This window comes from Pimephales promelas, chromosome 21 (assembly GCF_988280905.1).
Source record: "Pimephales promelas chromosome 21, fPimPro1.hap1.1, whole genome shotgun sequence".
NCBI lineage: Eukaryota > Metazoa > Chordata > Actinopteri > Cypriniformes > Leuciscidae > Pimephales > Pimephales promelas.
This window is the reverse complement of record NC_142789.1, coordinates 25516863-25533172: the sequence shown is the minus strand read 5'-3', so window position 1 is coordinate 25533172 and position 16310 is coordinate 25516863. Positions and strand designations below refer to the sequence as shown.

The window sequence follows — 16310 nt, the reverse complement described above, 5'->3', positions numbered from 1 at the left end:
ACTACCTCTAATATAACTTGTTTTTGCACAATTTAAAGAAGGAAATCATACGATTTTCTGTTTATGTCTTTTATGTTCAACTGGGCTGAATTTATTTGATGAAAAATACAGTAAAAACAGTAATAAAGTAAATATTTTTTTCTGTTTTTTCATTTTAAATGTAATGTATACCTGTAATATCCAGCCGCCATTACTCCAGTGTCTCCACAGGTAAATGTCACCAATAAAATGCACATATTTCAATCAAACCTTAAGGTATTGATAGTTTTTAATAGCAAGAAGATATTAATAATTTGACTTCTGTTCAATATTTGCGTGTGCTATGTATTTTATATGGTTATTAGATCATTGTGATGTTATCTTCGCAACATGCTAAGGTCAATCTCACGTGTAACTGAATTATATTTGTGATTCCAACATCATGCAACAAAATATTTGGGGAAAAGGTGTTTCAAATCATCCTTCCTGTAAGTTTTATGTCCCCTGATTCACAGAAATCACTAAAGGCAGTTGTTAATGAAACACACTTGGAGATGAAGCCTCCGCTCTCGCACTTCCGCCGGGCATCGGTGTTCTCAGGGAAGAGCAGTTCGGGACGGTGAAGCACATCCACCAACACCGAGAGCTCAGCTTGAACCAGGGGCCGCAGACGATCCTCCAGAGCAGACACTATGTCCTGACAAACACAGTCACAAATGCAATTATTTTAATCATGTGCACCTAAAGCCCTGCACAGTGACAGTATAATTTCATACAGTGGATCACAGGGTGTGTAAAGGCCCGTTCACACCAAGGACACTTACAGTAACTATAGTGATAACTATATTAGCCTCCAAACCAGCTGACGATATTGTTCTATTCATACTTTCCACGTGACGTCACAAGTACTGGCTGGCGGGCAAGAACGCCGTTCTCCAGCAACGAAACCCATTAAACTAGTCAAGGATCTTGCCAGGACGTCGCCAGTTTTTATACAAAAGTTGGTGTTTCGAGGTGTAATAGTTGGTTGCACTAACCAGATGCGATAAGCAACCTTCACAGTATAACGTTACACATCTGTGCAGGGATCATTCCATCACTCAAGGTCATTTCAACATTTGTTTGAATACAATGGGTGTATGATTATGTAATTAATCATGTCTTTAAGTTAACATTTAGTTTCGTCAATCAACGCCACCAGCTGGTTCGGCGAGTCAGCCGTTCGTGTTATGAGGCTAACTGTGCATTCACATCGACGACACTAGACGATGAATAAGGGTCTCATCAAGCGCAAAAAACAAAAACAAAACAAAGTTTAAGTTGTATAATAATTAATAATTCATTTTTAAGCAAATGCACGCCTTGCTCTGATCTGTGATGGACGTTCGTGACTCGTGAACTAATCTTTTTCCGAGTCAATTCGTTCATATTTCGTTCGTTGAATGAACCAAATGATTCGAAAAAAGATTCGTTCATTTTGATGAACGAGTTCGAACAGGAGAGTCACAAACGTGCATCACAGAACAGAGCAAGGCGAGCATTTGTTCTTATAAAAAAACTTAAACTTTGTTATTTAATTTTTTAATTGAGCGATCGTTTCACTAGATAAGACCCTTATTCATCGTCTGGAATCATTTAAAGCCCTTTGAAGCTGCACTGAAACTCTTGGACCTTGAACCGTTTGGTTACCAGTACAAAGTGCATTATATGGAGAAAAATCCTGGAATGTTTTCATCAAAAACCGTAATTTCTTTTTGACTGAAGAAAAAAATACATGGACATCTTGGATGACATGGGGGTGAGTAAAAAAAGATTTTGCAGCAAAAAGATTTTTGGACTCCGGCCACACATATTCTGAGCACCGAGGTTGAATCCAGCAGCCCTGAGGCACACAGCGCAGACGTGTGCTGTGCAAACGTGTCTGAATACTCGCCAACTCACTCCACAGCTGCACAGGGGTGGAGACAGACGTGATGAAGCCATGGTTTACCGCAACTCGCTCGCTCGCTCGCTCACTCACTCACACTCACACTCACCCCCCCTCCCCCGGCTGGATGACACCCTTCCACTGACCTCTATCCCCTTCATCAGTCTTCTGAGAGGAGTATTTTAAAACAAAAGGAAATGCATGTTTCTAACCACCACACAACCTTCTGATGACAAAGTGTTTTCTTCTGCGTTTCAACACTCACACTTATGCTACACCTTGCAAAAGAAAACAACAACCTTCTTCCTCTGTTAAACACGACAGCAAGGGCTTCTTGATGCCTACCACTGGAAACTTAACGGCAAGTTGCTGTGTATACATGTGCTGAAATGGGTCATTATCATGAGGAAGTTGTTTTTGGCCTTTCCTTACCCATGCACTTCCAAATTACTGCTGTATTATTACATTTTGAAATAACTTTCAATGATTTCATTTATTTCCAAAGCTAACATTTTCATGTACATTTCAGAATTTTAGTTTAGCCTGTTATTAAAAAAGATTTGAAGTACTGTCTTCAGGCTACAGGTATGCATTAAGTTTATTAACATTATAAAAATGTATATATTTATACATACATATTTAAACTGTATATAAAAAAATGACATTTTTTAAATACTGTACAATAAAAATAAACCATTCCATAAAACAAAAAACTGCACTTATAAGTCCACTTATTTAGAATCATTTATGTTGCAATTTTTTAATAATAAAGGAAAAAGTGGATATAAAATCAAAATTATAATATAAAATATAATGTATGAAGTAGTATAATTACATATAAAATATCAGAATTTAATGATTAAATTCTTAAATTATCTTTTTAAGTACCTAGTTACAGCATCGAGCATAAAAGCAGCATAAAACTGCACATTTTCACAGTTTTTTTTTATTTTTTATTTTGTTTTATACAGATTTAAACTGTCAATCCTGTTTCTGGCAAGAATGATTATTCATTCATAGTCTAATCATTTATTTGCTTCGCAATTCAATTTATTTTCACAGTATTTTTTCTGATGGATTGTTTGCAACTTATGAAACTGTACAAGGCACCTGTTTCATACAATGATCCAAATACATGTAGCATATGTGTATGTGCTGGGGTCTTGGATCAGAGCCAGAAACCAACCAGACTAAATTTCCTAGGACCCACACCTCATCCTGACTCAACTTCCCCATAACAATGCACGTGAATTCCTGGAACGAGTTTCCCGTTTCTCCACCTCCTCAAATTCAATTTTGCAATGCATCTGGAACATAATAGGTGTGGTAGCTGTATGCCTGATTCACCAACCAAACAAGTGTGTGACCAAACAATGATGCTATTTTTAAGGTTGTCTCAATGAGAGCAACTTTCATTGAGAAACTTTCAACAAAAAACAAAAACAACGGCTGATATCTCGCATTACCTGCAGCCTCTCGATGATGTTCCTGTAATCTTTAGAAGTCGTGAGCGTCGAGTCCCTTCTGGATGCGTTGCGAGCCGACATTCTCCAATTGAGGATGGTCTTCTGTACCACATTGTTGGACTTCACAAACAGGTTGTTCACCTGGCTGTCCAAATCCACCGGGATGGCGATCGCTCGGCTCTTGGCTAAATGAGACAGTTGAAAATACAACTATTACAAGCACACTTGGTGAAATCATGACAGTCACACTGCACCTTTTGTTCCATTGACTACCATTCATACGCATACGAATGCTTAAGACTGATTGTATATTTGAACTTTTTAGATTTATTATAGGTTGAATTTTGGAAAGACGACGCAAAGTGACACTTCATATCACAGCAATTTTGGTATCTGTAGAAATATTGTGTGCTCAAAATCTACTTGTATGCTTCAGTCAGGTTTTTTATTTGAACCGCAACAGAGGAAGAATGTAAAGACAGATGGGAATGATGTTATCCTCACTCCGTGTGTGAAGTTATGGAAAAGTGGAATGGTCATGGGCAAATACTCACCCACATCAGACAGAACCTTAATGCAGCTCTCCACTGAGGCTTTCTGAGCGGGAACCAGCCAGTTACAGTGGTAAACTCTGAAAACCCCCTGCAGGAGCTGCACAAACACAGGCTGCCGGGTCTGGAGGAGAAGAACACGAGAAAGACAGATTGTAAAATGACTGGGGAAAAGAAATCACAAATTATTAATAATGGTGAACTTGAGAGAGGAAACTTCTCTGATGGAGATTCAGGTTTTAAAGTGGACAAAACATCTCCACAGAAACCATTAGGTTCTTAAAGTTGAAATAAAGCAGTAAAGTGGTCCATTTACGTATACGAATGTTCCAGGTTCAATACAAAAGCTCTATCGACAGCATTGGACAATAATTTTGACTCAAATGTCAATAGGCATTCTAGAGGGTTTTAAAGCAGAAAAGTGAAGCTCATGTGTTTAAGGATTTAATTATTCCATAAAAGATGTGTATATATTTGAACTTTTGGTTAAATGTTACCTACATAATTCCTGTGACCCATTTCTGATATCTGGTTTCCAAACATCCACTACCATTCAAAGAAATTAAAGGTAGGGTAGGCAATTTCGGAGAGGCTAGCAATAGCGAGCTAGCTTTGAAAGCATTAGATCCCACCCTCCCTTCAGAGTATCACCATAGCCACACCTCCTTCAAAACACATGGACACGTACGGCAGATTCTGTTAAATTACCTTGTGTCTCAAAGCACGTAACATTACAATAATTATGAACATAAACAGCTTATAAAGCTCTTACTTGTACTAACTGACTGCGGCAGGTGCATTTAAAAAATCTGAGTCTAAGTACAGTATGTGAACCGCTTTGTGTAGAACGTCACAGGTTGTCATCTTGTAATTACGGTTATGACATGAACGCAGCAAATGGTCATTGTTTTGGCCAGGAGGAACTATAAAAAGTGCCTGCTGTTTGTTTACTGCCTGTCAAGAAAAGACAAAGTTTGTGAGTTGAATAGTTAGTACACTCTTAGAAGAAATGGTTCTATTTAGAACCAGAAATGGTTCCATCCCCCGCTTCATATATGGAACTCAAGAATGGTTCTATATAGAATTTTTTTTTTTTTTGTAAAAGGTTCTATTGGCCACGTATGGAACCCCAGGGTTCTATATAGAACCCAGAGGAACCCTTTTTTTTAAGAGTGTAGAACCTTTTAGGGGTTCCAAATACGTAGCGCTGATAGAACCTTTTAAGGTTCTATATAGAACCTTTTCTTCTAAGAGCATTAGTGCACACGCGAACACACTGAGGGACTGGCTTCTGTGGTCATCCTCAGCATGTTCCAGATGCTATCGATAGATCTTAACTTGCATTGTACCCGGCATATTTTTTTAAGACAATCTACGAAAAACTAAAACGCAGTCATCTGGGCTATTCTTATTTTTTTAATTGTAGATAAAGGATAAAAGGTTAACACCTCTAGTGACAGAAACTATTTACGAACACGTCTTACCACCAACACAACAAGTGAGAATCCATCACCACTCACATGAATAAGTGTAAAGCTAAGAGGAAGGATGACAAGTTTACCACGCTACATTTCGTGAGACTGGTATAAACACTTTCTAGACAAGTTTAGTATACCCGAGGGGTTAATCGTGAATTTAAAACAAAAAAACACGTCAGTGTGATCTAGTTTTCACTCAAAAAGACCTACTAGACAAGAGACTGACCAAAACTACATCACCACATTCCATTTGCAACCACTGTGAAGTCATTACAAAGTGGTACCTCAGTTATTTTGCCTAAAATGGAGGCCTGCCATAACAAAGAGAAATGGAAGAGATTAGAGATGGATGGACGCTGTCATGAAGCAACACTTCCAGGAAAGATTGAATGGGGTTTAGGGTGTAACACATGACATGGTTTTAGGAGGTGCTTCCTACTTTACAACGGCAGACTACAAATCTGTCTGGATCTGGATTGGTCAAACTAACTGGTCAAACTCATATTTGAAACAAATTCTGCTCTTTTAAACTTCAGAAATGTATCACAGCTTTTACAAAAATATGAAGCAGCACAACGGTTTCCAACAAGTGATTATAATAAGAAATGTTTCTTGAGCATCAAATCAGCATGTTAGAAGGATTTATGAAGGATCATGTGACACTGAAGAGTGGTGTAATGACGCAAAAAATTCAGAAATAATTTGCATTTTAAATAATCATAATATTGTTCTTTAATTGTATATTATTACATTAATGTAATGTCAAAATAAATGATATATTCTGCAAATAAAAAAAGTGGTAAATATAAAATATATTTATTTACTAAATCTAAAAATTATGATTATATTAAAAATTCATGAGAATTAACACATTTCCACCCCCGTTCATGTAACTTGTGTATTATTGTATTAATGTATTGTCAAAATAAATTATATATTCTGTAATTTAAATAGTATTTATATTACATCATAGTAGTATTTATTTAGTATAAAATTAAGAATAGTGTAATGTCACAAAATGTCTTTGTGCAAAACTCCAATTTTGACCTGTAAACAGTAAAATCAACTAGGACTAAGCTAAGACTACTTTTTAGTTACAAGCTTTTTAGTTACAAGCTCTTAAGAAGTTAAGAAGTCGTTGATTTTACTGTTTGTTTACAGGTCAAAATGTCATTCATAAAGGCAGAGATAATTTGTGACACAACATTATTCTCAATTTTACGGTAAACAAATGGAGAATTGACTGCTTTAAAAACTATACTATTATAGTTTTTGTTAATATTTTGAGTTAGGTTTTATTTTTATATTTTCCATTTTATTTTATTTTTTACATTTGTATTCGTTTTTTTTTTTTTTAAATGTCTATACAGGTTTATTTCAGTTATAATTTTAGTTATATTTAGTTTTTGTTTTTTTCATATTTTATTTGATTTCAGTTAACATTTATTTTATTTGAGTTATATTAGTTATGTTATTTAGTTACAAATAATATCCCTGCTCGGTTCAAACACAAAGGCAGGATCTGCCCTAGTTTCTCACGTTACGAAATGGAGATGTGGGAAGTCTGGGTGCGGTGATGTGCAAGACCATGAGAGAGTTCTTGGAAAGCTCTGGCCAGTGCGTCAGTCTCCAGTGGTGAGGCCGATTCTTTAGAAACCCACGGGTGTGACGAAAGAGCCTGAATTTCTACAAATCCTATGGGTCTCACAAAGGGCACCAGTGGTTAGGGCTAGATTAGAGATGGGGCGTTACAGATACTCACATACATATGACGTGCCACCTAAGCCAGGAAGGAGTGAAGAGGGGTAAGATATTATCTGGAGGGGTTATTTTCCATTTATGAAAGATAACAGTCTATTTACTTCAAAGAATCAAACCGCTGTAGATAAGATGCAAATGGTGGTAAGCCAACATTGAACTGAAACTAGAATCATATACTAAACCTTAGCACATATATGAGGAGTATATACTGTTGTATTGGGGTCATTACCTGTAAACTAGTGCTCTGGTCGGAGAACGGCGAGCTGAAAAATGTCGTCACAATACTCATCACGGTTTCAGTCACGTAGCTTTCTAACGTGGTGTCAGCATGTTTGCGGTCGCTCGTATTGTTGCAAACCTGGATGAAAAAAACAACCATAAAGAATAGACAAAATTATTGTGGGCTTGAGTCATTTGCTTCAGTAAGCACAGTCAGAACATGCACTGATTCACCCCCTTTTTTATGCACCAAAAAGGGAGTCAGGTTAACTTGTTCAGCAATCATAAAAATAAAACCACATATAATGAATCACTCCTATACTACTTAAAAGCAGCAAGAGATTGGTACTTTTTGGTACTTTACACCAAAACGGTTCATTGGGGTTGAGAAAAATCCCCAAAACGGCTTCCATTACCCTGCATATGTCGACCAGAAAGTTCTCAAAGAGCTTCCACATGTGGTTGCTGGTGTAGATCTCCTTCATTTCCACCTCTGTGTCCACGTAGCAGTGGTTCAGGAAGTTTATATATGCAATTTTTACCTAAGAAAGGACAAAGAGTATACAAGCAACTTCATTTTGCAACAAATTACATCAAAGCAAGTCCCATTCTGAGGCTGCTTGACCTGAAGAGATGAGATCATTCAGGCCAGTGGTTTTAAATCAGGGTCCAAGGTCCACTATGAGGCCTTAGCAAACTTCAAAAGGTGCCACCGAATGACTTAAAATGAATTTGTGGTGAGCAAAAGACACTGATTCCAAACCTTTAAACGGTAGTGTTAATCTAAAACTTTTTTTTATCAAATTAGTGGCAATCACAAATCACTAATATGTTTATGTAGGGGTGGTGATGGCGCAGTGGATAAGGGTTCGAATCTACTGTGAGACAAAAATGTGTCCCTGAGCAAGACACTTAGTTGCTCCAGAGGCGCGTGACCTCTGACGTATATAGTTGCTTTGAATAAATGCGTCAGCTAAATGAATAAATGTAAATGTAAGCATTTATGTTCATTTAAATATGACCTAGTTTGCATGTCTCTGAAAATATATTTGATGAATTACTTAGAATAAAAAAGAACTGTACCAAATGAAATCATGCTTTCATTTCCGGAGTAGTTTTTGGTTAATGCATTTTCTGAGAAATGACTGTCTGGTTCATATTTGAGCCATTTTACCCCTAATAAAGGCCCATTTTTAGGAACATTAACAAAAAATTCACGGGAAACAAGCATTAAAAAAAAAAACAGTTCATCAAAAACCTGTTTGGTTCCCATTGAAGTCCATTATATGGAGAAAAATCCTTAAGAAAACCTTAATTTCTTTTCGACTGAAGAAAGAAAGACATGGACATCTTGGATGACACGACGGTGAGTAAATTATCAGCAAAAGTTTTTTTCTTTTTCCTTGTGGTAGATTAACTCAATATATCTCCCAGTTTGCGTTAAAACAGCGTTTAATTACTATGTTGGACTTTGAAAACTCGGCCAGTACCAATCTTGTCTTGTTTAGCCAAACCTTGGACTTCTGGTACCCACTGCCGCTTATTCCGGCCAATAATCACCCACTTAGACAAGAGTCGTCCATCTGACCAACATGTAAAGCGACCGTTCGTGGTTTGATTTGTTTTTATGTGCCATTTAGGGGAAGGTAAACAGATGCTACCACAATAAAATGTTGAGGAACAAAATTCAAACTATCCGGCATTGAGCTGTTGACCACCAACCTCAGGGATGCAGTCTTTGTGCGTGACCACACGGACAATATCATCCAACGGCAGCAAGGAGTTGCACTTGATCTCGGTGTAGACGTTTTTGCCCTCCGTGCAGACGGCCAGCAGCTCCACCAGGTGGATGTGGTACATGAGCGGGCTATTTTCATCCATTCGTTCACGCTCCGAACGCATCATCTGGACCAGAGTCTGAAAGGAGGCCCGGTCATTATAAAACACCAAGACATCCTCCCCAGAATTCACCAACTGCAGGGAAAAAAAGACAGATTTAACATCAAATCACATTAATAATTAGCAAAACTGAAATCACTTCAGCACATCCGCCGCTCACCTCGGCCATTACAATATCCTGGCATTTCTTGATGAACTTGTTCTCCGCCTTGACGATGGTCTGCAGGAACTTCAGGTACTGCACGTGCCTGCCGTGGCTCTCGATGCAGTGGACGAAGTGCTGCACGACCCGCTCGTTCATCTCACTGCACAGCTGAAAGTTGTTCATGAATATGTGCTGCATCGTGATGGCCTCCAGGATCTACAGAAGATGAAATATAGATGAAAACACACAGTAAAAATGGCTGCCCACTGCTTCAAGTGCGTGTTCACTGCTCTCTACTCATTATGTGTGTGCACTCGGATGGGATAAACGCAGAGGACAAATTCTGAGTATGGGTTTACAGTGCCATACTTGGCCTTCACATGTCACTTTCACTTTCAGATACCACATAGGGTGACCAACTGTCCTGTTTTCCCAGGACAAGTCCTGTTTTCAAATAACAATATAACAATTTTCTATCCATACAGAGGAGGCATTACCTACTTTAAATGTATTGAAATTAATTAGGTATCTTTGAGTAAACTTCGAGTAACATTTGAGTAGGCCCATCTGTTTGCCGGGCCGAGTGTCCTGGTTTTTTGTAATCAAAATATGGTCACCCTAATACCACAGGACACCTTTAGATTAGAGGAATCTTGGGAGAGTCCACGCCTTGTTTTGGCAGCATGCATAGGACCAAAACCATATTAGGTTTTGATGTTTTGGCTCATATTTGAAATATATACTTCACTGTAATGTTTTTTATTTCTCAAATCTGCTATTTAAGGTTAACAAACCTCTGTCCAATTACTAATTTTGCTGTTAAAAATGGCAGAAAACACTGTGTGAACAAAATATAAAGAACATTAATTCACAATAAGTGAGTTTGATATCCAACATCGCAAAAAAAAAGGAGTGTTTAGTCTGAAATTTTCATTTTGTGAGCCTGACAACAGTACAATTAACGCATTGTCACAGTCAAATCCAGCACAAATATGATCATAATTAGTCATGATGAACTATGAATCATCGTCATGTTGCTCTAAAATTTGTTTGAGATGTAGCAATATGGAAACTGAGAACCTCCATCATTCTCACCAGCCCCCAGAGTGAGGAAGCACAATAGCTTCCCTGATGTGTGTCTGAGTCTGGGAAGAAGATCTCACCCCAGGATTGAGGAACAGGTTGATGTGTTTGTGGAGCAGCGCCTGGTTCTGCTGGTTTCCAGCGCAGAAGTTCTGAAGAAACTCGTGAGCCAGTTTCATGATCTCTTGCATTCGGACGTCTTCGCCCTGCAAAAATGAACATCACTGCTTAATAACACACTTTGTTTTGGTTTTTTTGAAGTAGGAAAAATTTGTATCCGTTTATAATTTTAAAGTAAATAAGAGACAAAAAGTAAATAATTTATTGTAATTAAATTAGGGCTGTGCAAAAATTAATTGCGATTAATCGCATCCAAAATAAAAGTCTGTGTTTACATAATATATTTGTGTGTGCTGTATATAATTATTTTGTATATATATAAATACCCGTGCATGCATGTATATATTTAAGAATTATTTGCACTTAAATTCTGTATGTATATATATATATATACACATATACACATAATCTATATTATATAAATATAAATATTTTATATATGAATAACACATTTTCTTAAATATATAAGAAAATGTGTTATTCGTATATAAAATATATATAATATATATATATATATACATGTATATATTTAAGCGCAGATATATATATATATATAAATATAAAGCACTTAAATTCTGTATATATATATAAATACACAATCTATATTATATAAATATTTTATATATGAATAACACATTTTCTTAAATATATACATGCATGTGCGTGTATTTATATATACAAAATAATTATATACAGCACACACAAATATATTATGTAAACACAGACTTTTATTTTGGATGCGATTAATCGCAATTAATTTTTGCACAGCCCTAAATTAAATAAAACATAACTAGAATAGAATGCATTCAAAATAATTAATAATGTAATAACTTGTCATTCCATTACTGAGTCTGATTCATTTGAGTTTATTTCAGATAATAACTGCTCTGGCTGATTCACAAGTGTTTTTTTAGATTCAGTAGCAGTGCAGTGGAATGGATTTTAGCATGGTTTGTATGTCAGTAATCCCAGTATGGCATTAACAGAACCAAATGTCTTGAAAATCATTGTGTGAGTGGACTCGTGTACACTAGAACACACTCATATACGTATACTGCACCTTCTCATAAGGGATCTGCAGCAGCTCGAGCACCACTGAATGAGCGCCCATGTTCCTCAACAGCCTCTGCTGCTGTTTCTTATTCTTCTTCCCGGACGGTCCTTCCTGAACACACAGCTTGCTAAGACGCAGGAGGATCTAGAGAGAGAAACAGACAGATGATGAGCTGAAGAGGAACACTTTTTAGTCAAAACAACTTAAACTGCCAAAGCTGTTACATGTGGTGCTAATTCCTCCAGCACTAGTTAATTGGATCTACTTTAGTTAAGGAGGCTACACAATCAGCTTTGCCAGTGTTTATGGTGCTTGGCCTACTGTAAAGCTCACTGCATGAGCACGTGAACAACACTTTACCTCCTTCACGTCCTTGTAATTGTCACTGCCACTTCCGTCCGACTTTTTTTTGTCCGAACCAGAGTCCTTCTGCATAAAGAGAGGAAAACATACAAAGGCTAAATGAAGCAAGTGTGACTGTTTCATTCTTTTCAAGGGTCAATATGTAAAGAAGACGTCCTCAGAGCAAGACCTCTGCTTTAAATAATAAATGTTACCACCTTCTTTTTGTGGTCAGACTCTGCTGGGAGTCCGTCCCCTGCATCCATGCCATCCTCACCCTGTCGCTTGTACACCCAGAGCTCAGACTTCTCCACATTGGATCGCAGCTGGTCAAGGTCTGATTTGATCTGCTTGTAGTTGTCGACATCCTGACTGGTCACTAGAAGCTGAACCTACAGGGAAAAAAGAAGCACTGCATGAAGTTGCATGCAGAAAATGACTTTTGCTGATAATTTACTCACCCCAATGTCATCCAAGATGTCCATGTCTTTCTTTCTTCATTCGAAAAGACATTAAGGTTTTTGTTGAAAACATTCCAGGATTTTCTCCATATAATGGACTTCAATGGGAACCAAACGGTTCAAGGTCCAAATGAGAGTTTCAGTGCAGCTTCAAAGGGCTTTAAACGACACCAGACGATGAAAAAGGGTCTTATCTAGTGAAAAGATCGGCCATTTAAAAAATAAATAACAAAGTTTAAGTTTTATAAGCACAAATGGTCGCCTTGCTCTGTTCTGTGATGAGGGTTCGTGACTCTCCTGTTCGAACTCGTTCATCAAAATGAACAAATCTTTCTTCGAGTCATGACTCGAAGGGTCCTAGATAAGACCCTTATTCATTGTCTGGTGTCCTTTAAAGCCCTTTGAAGCTGCACTGAAACTCTCATTTGGACCTTGAACCGGTTGGTTCCCAATGAAGTCCATTATATGGAGAAAATCCTGGAATGTTTTCATCAAAAACCTTCATTTCTTTTCGACCGAAGAAAGAAAGATGTGGACATCTTGGTCTTGGATGACATGGGGGTGAGTAAATTATCAGCAAAAGTTATTTTAAAAGTGAACTACTCCTTTAACTTGCATCTTTGTATGTTAAATACCTGTTTGAAAGCCATGAGCACTTCTTGTCTCTGGCTGAAGTGCCTGAAGAGCAGATGTAGCGCTCCAGACACAAGCGGTGGATAGTCATGCATGGTGAGGTGCAGCAGAACCCTCAAAAATGTCCTGCCACCATGATCATCCAGATCCAGCGGCGTGTTCTCCTCGCTGAGTTCAGAAAAACAGTTTCACACTTGAGTACACTTACAAAGACTTTTCCAGCTTCTCGTTCAAGAAATGAATCCTTACCTTCCACCAAAGATTCCTTCTGCTTGCTCTTCGATGTTCTCAAAGTCCAGAGCTGTGAAACAAACACAAAAATTCTGATAATCTTTAGAGTAACTCACAGGTGACCGTGATTCGGGAATACTGTGTACCTGGGATACTGTTGGGCCCGTCTGCATTTGCAGCCGGCATTGCATCCGTTTGCATGTTGCTCTCGTCAAACTCTCGTTTGAAGATGCACAACAAGCAGGAGATCCTGTAGTCTAGTCGTACATTCAAAATAAACTGAAAAAAACACAAGGTTCGGTATTTTAAGCAGATTTGTTCTCTAATATTTCTTGAAGTAACTATTGTGAAGCTATGTGGTTCCTCAGATTCATCAGACTGATTTGTATGTGTTTCATCAGGCCTGGGAAAAACAAAAGAGAGCCTCTCTTCCATTCTATGGCCCCGTCCACAATACTGCGTTTTCGTTTAAAAACTGAGAATTAAAACGAATACGATCTCCGCCCACACCAGAGTTTTATTTGCACATTAGAACTGATCTCTGTCTACATTAAAACGCCTGAAAAACGACTAAAACGACTTACATATTTATCTAAACTTTCAGCAGGATGTTTTTTAAAAATATATATATTGCGGCAAAGGTTATTCTTTACTTCTGAGCACAAAAAAAAAACAGAATATATCCAGGCCTTAAATTATGTACGTTACATGTGCACAAGTGCGAGCAATAAATTGACAGCTGCAGTTCACTTAATGGCCTACGGTGTCGCTAATAACAAGGGTTTCTGAATTCTACATATAATCCTTTTAATGATGTGTTTTTAATTACCTGTAGGATCTCTATGACCTTTAGTTTGGTGTCCATCACCAGGATGTCTTCTTTCTCTGGTTCTGTCTGGGTCTTAACCACATCACCATCTGGTGGTGTTGTGGGGGTTGTGGGTAAGAATCCACCCCCTCTTAGGACCACCTGGGTCATCAGCTCCCCAACGCCATGGATGGATTTCATAACATTGCTACCTGAGAAAAACAGAACCAGCAAAGTGATTAAACCAAAGGATGTTGAGCTTTCTGATCTATAGATTGTGGAACCAGATCCTAAATCGAGATTTACTTTTGGACTCGTCTCCTTTTTCCAATTTGTTGATAGGATAGACAGTGCTGAGGTGAACGCAGTCCAAAATGGACAACAGGATCTTGGTCAAGCGCAACAAGTCGCTGAAGTTGTAAAAGCCAAAGTAAATGAGGTTTCTTGCTAAATTCACAACCTTAGTGAGAAAAAAAAAAGTGTTAGCCACAATCAAAACGTTTCTCACGCTTGCACATGTTGCTTACCTCAAAAGTGAGTTTGTTTTTCTCTTTATCAGAGAAAGGAATGTTTTGACAGACCACATCTCTGAGGTAGTTCTCCACAAAATCCATCGTGAGCGCAAAGCGTTCCTTTATCTCGTCTCTGCTGGTTCCATCATTGTCATAACTAAAACAAAAAGACAACATTAAATGAAATGATTTTTGTCTGGTTGAGGCAAAAAACAGAAACCTAATAACGGAAGTGTGTGCGCAACGTTGTACAACATACTCATCGATAGCGATTTTGGACGGGATCTCGGACCACAGCCTGGCATATTTGACAGGCATGACCTGTTCCTGCGGGTCACGGTCCACGTGCATGTGGAGCATCAGTCGGCAGAAGGAGGCACGGAGGTCATAGGGCAGGTCTTCATCCGACATGCAGCGCAGGATCAGGTCCACATCCAGCTGGCCTGATATCTTCTCAATGGCCAAGTACTGGCGGTCCAAACACATCCGTGCAAACAGGTTCAGCTGGTATCTGAGGACGAAATGAACCAGGAGAGAACTGATGTTTTGATTTGGGTTTATACCATTTTTTGTACTCTTTTAGTTTTGGGGTTTTGTCCTGATTAACATTGACCCTTAGTTTATTTCCGCTTGGCTAACCTGTAGTAGCTAATGACCTCCAGGTCCTCTTTCTGTCCTTCTTTGGCATCCTGTGCCAGCTCTCTGACGCTCTTACTCCTGATCTCCTTCCCGCTGTCCTTCCAAAACAACCAAACCTCCTCCTCATCCTCCTCTGTCTCCACGGGACCCTCTCCAGACTCGACCTCAAACCGAGACAGCACCAGCCTGAGGAGAGAAATAAAGACTTTTAAATGGAGCTAGCAACAAACAACTCTTAATTATGACCAAGGATGTCAAAAAGGTACAAATAATTTGGAACATCTACAAACATCATTTTCATGATGTTTTTTTTTTCTTCTTGGAAACACATATTTTTTATCATGTGGAACCCATTACATGTCCTTAGCCATACAGAAAGACACAAATAAATGTTCATCACTGCATTTAATTGATTTAAAGTAGGTCACTTGCAAATCGAATTATCCTGTGCAGCATTTTCAAAGCTCAAGTGTGACCCAACACCGTAACGAAATAAATAACATTTAAAAAGTTCAGGGTCCGTCTTTTACCTTCATATATATATATATATATATATATACACCAAAAATACAACTTTTAATGACTTCCGCAGTCTCAAAATTATTCAATCCCCTGAATAGAATCCCTCACAACAGCACAAATCCACAAAACTAAGGGCTTCATTAGTTGCACCAGGTGCGCTTGAGCTAGAACACATGAAATATTTGAACTGGCTAGGTTTGTTGAGTGTCATATTTGACTGCATGTTAAGAATATGCTGAAAATTCAGCTTTGCATCACAGGACTTAATTACATCTTAAGATGTATTTGTAAATATGTCAAATAAATGCAGCATCGGCTACGTCGCCCGTGACCTTTTGAACGTAATTACGTAATACGTGACGTTGCAAACGCGCCTCAGAGAATATAGCAAGGCTAGCATTTGTCCTTAGAAAAGTTACATTTTTGGAATAAGTTTTGAAATAACCGATCGTTTCGCATGATAAGACCCTTATTCATCGT

The 16310-nt window shown here is 38.1% G+C and overlaps 1 protein-coding gene across 14 annotated transcripts in view; it reads right to left on the bottom strand.

Moving 5' to 3' along the window:
• itpr1b (inositol 1,4,5-trisphosphate receptor, type 1b) overlaps nt 1-16310 on the bottom strand; it is a 127124-nt gene that overhangs the window by 69932 nt on the left and 40882 nt on the right. For all 14 annotated transcript variants that reach the window (XM_039673510.2, XM_039673513.2, XM_039673512.2 and 11 more), the window contains 19 exons: nt 15309-15494; nt 14929-15180; nt 14685-14826; nt 14464-14617; nt 14179-14369; nt 13496-13628; nt 13368-13419; nt 13121-13286; nt 12243-12416; nt 12043-12111; nt 11689-11826; nt 10589-10714; nt 9441-9641; nt 9104-9355; nt 7798-7923; nt 7392-7520; nt 3927-4047; nt 3373-3557; nt 528-676 (listed from right to left, as the gene is read on the bottom strand). In XM_039673510.2, the coding sequence (XP_039529444.2) occupies nt 528-676; nt 3373-3557; nt 3927-4047; nt 7392-7520; nt 7798-7923; nt 9104-9355; nt 9441-9641; nt 10589-10714; nt 11689-11826; nt 12043-12111; nt 12243-12416; nt 13121-13286; nt 13368-13419; nt 13496-13628; nt 14179-14369; nt 14464-14617; nt 14685-14826; nt 14929-15180; nt 15309-15494 (2946 nt within the window). The remainder of the gene's footprint in view (nt 1-527; nt 677-3372; nt 3558-3926; nt 4048-7391; nt 7521-7797; nt 7924-9103; nt 9356-9440; nt 9642-10588; nt 10715-11688; nt 11827-12042; nt 12112-12242; nt 12417-13120; nt 13287-13367; nt 13420-13495; nt 13629-14178; nt 14370-14463; nt 14618-14684; nt 14827-14928; nt 15181-15308; nt 15495-16310) is intronic.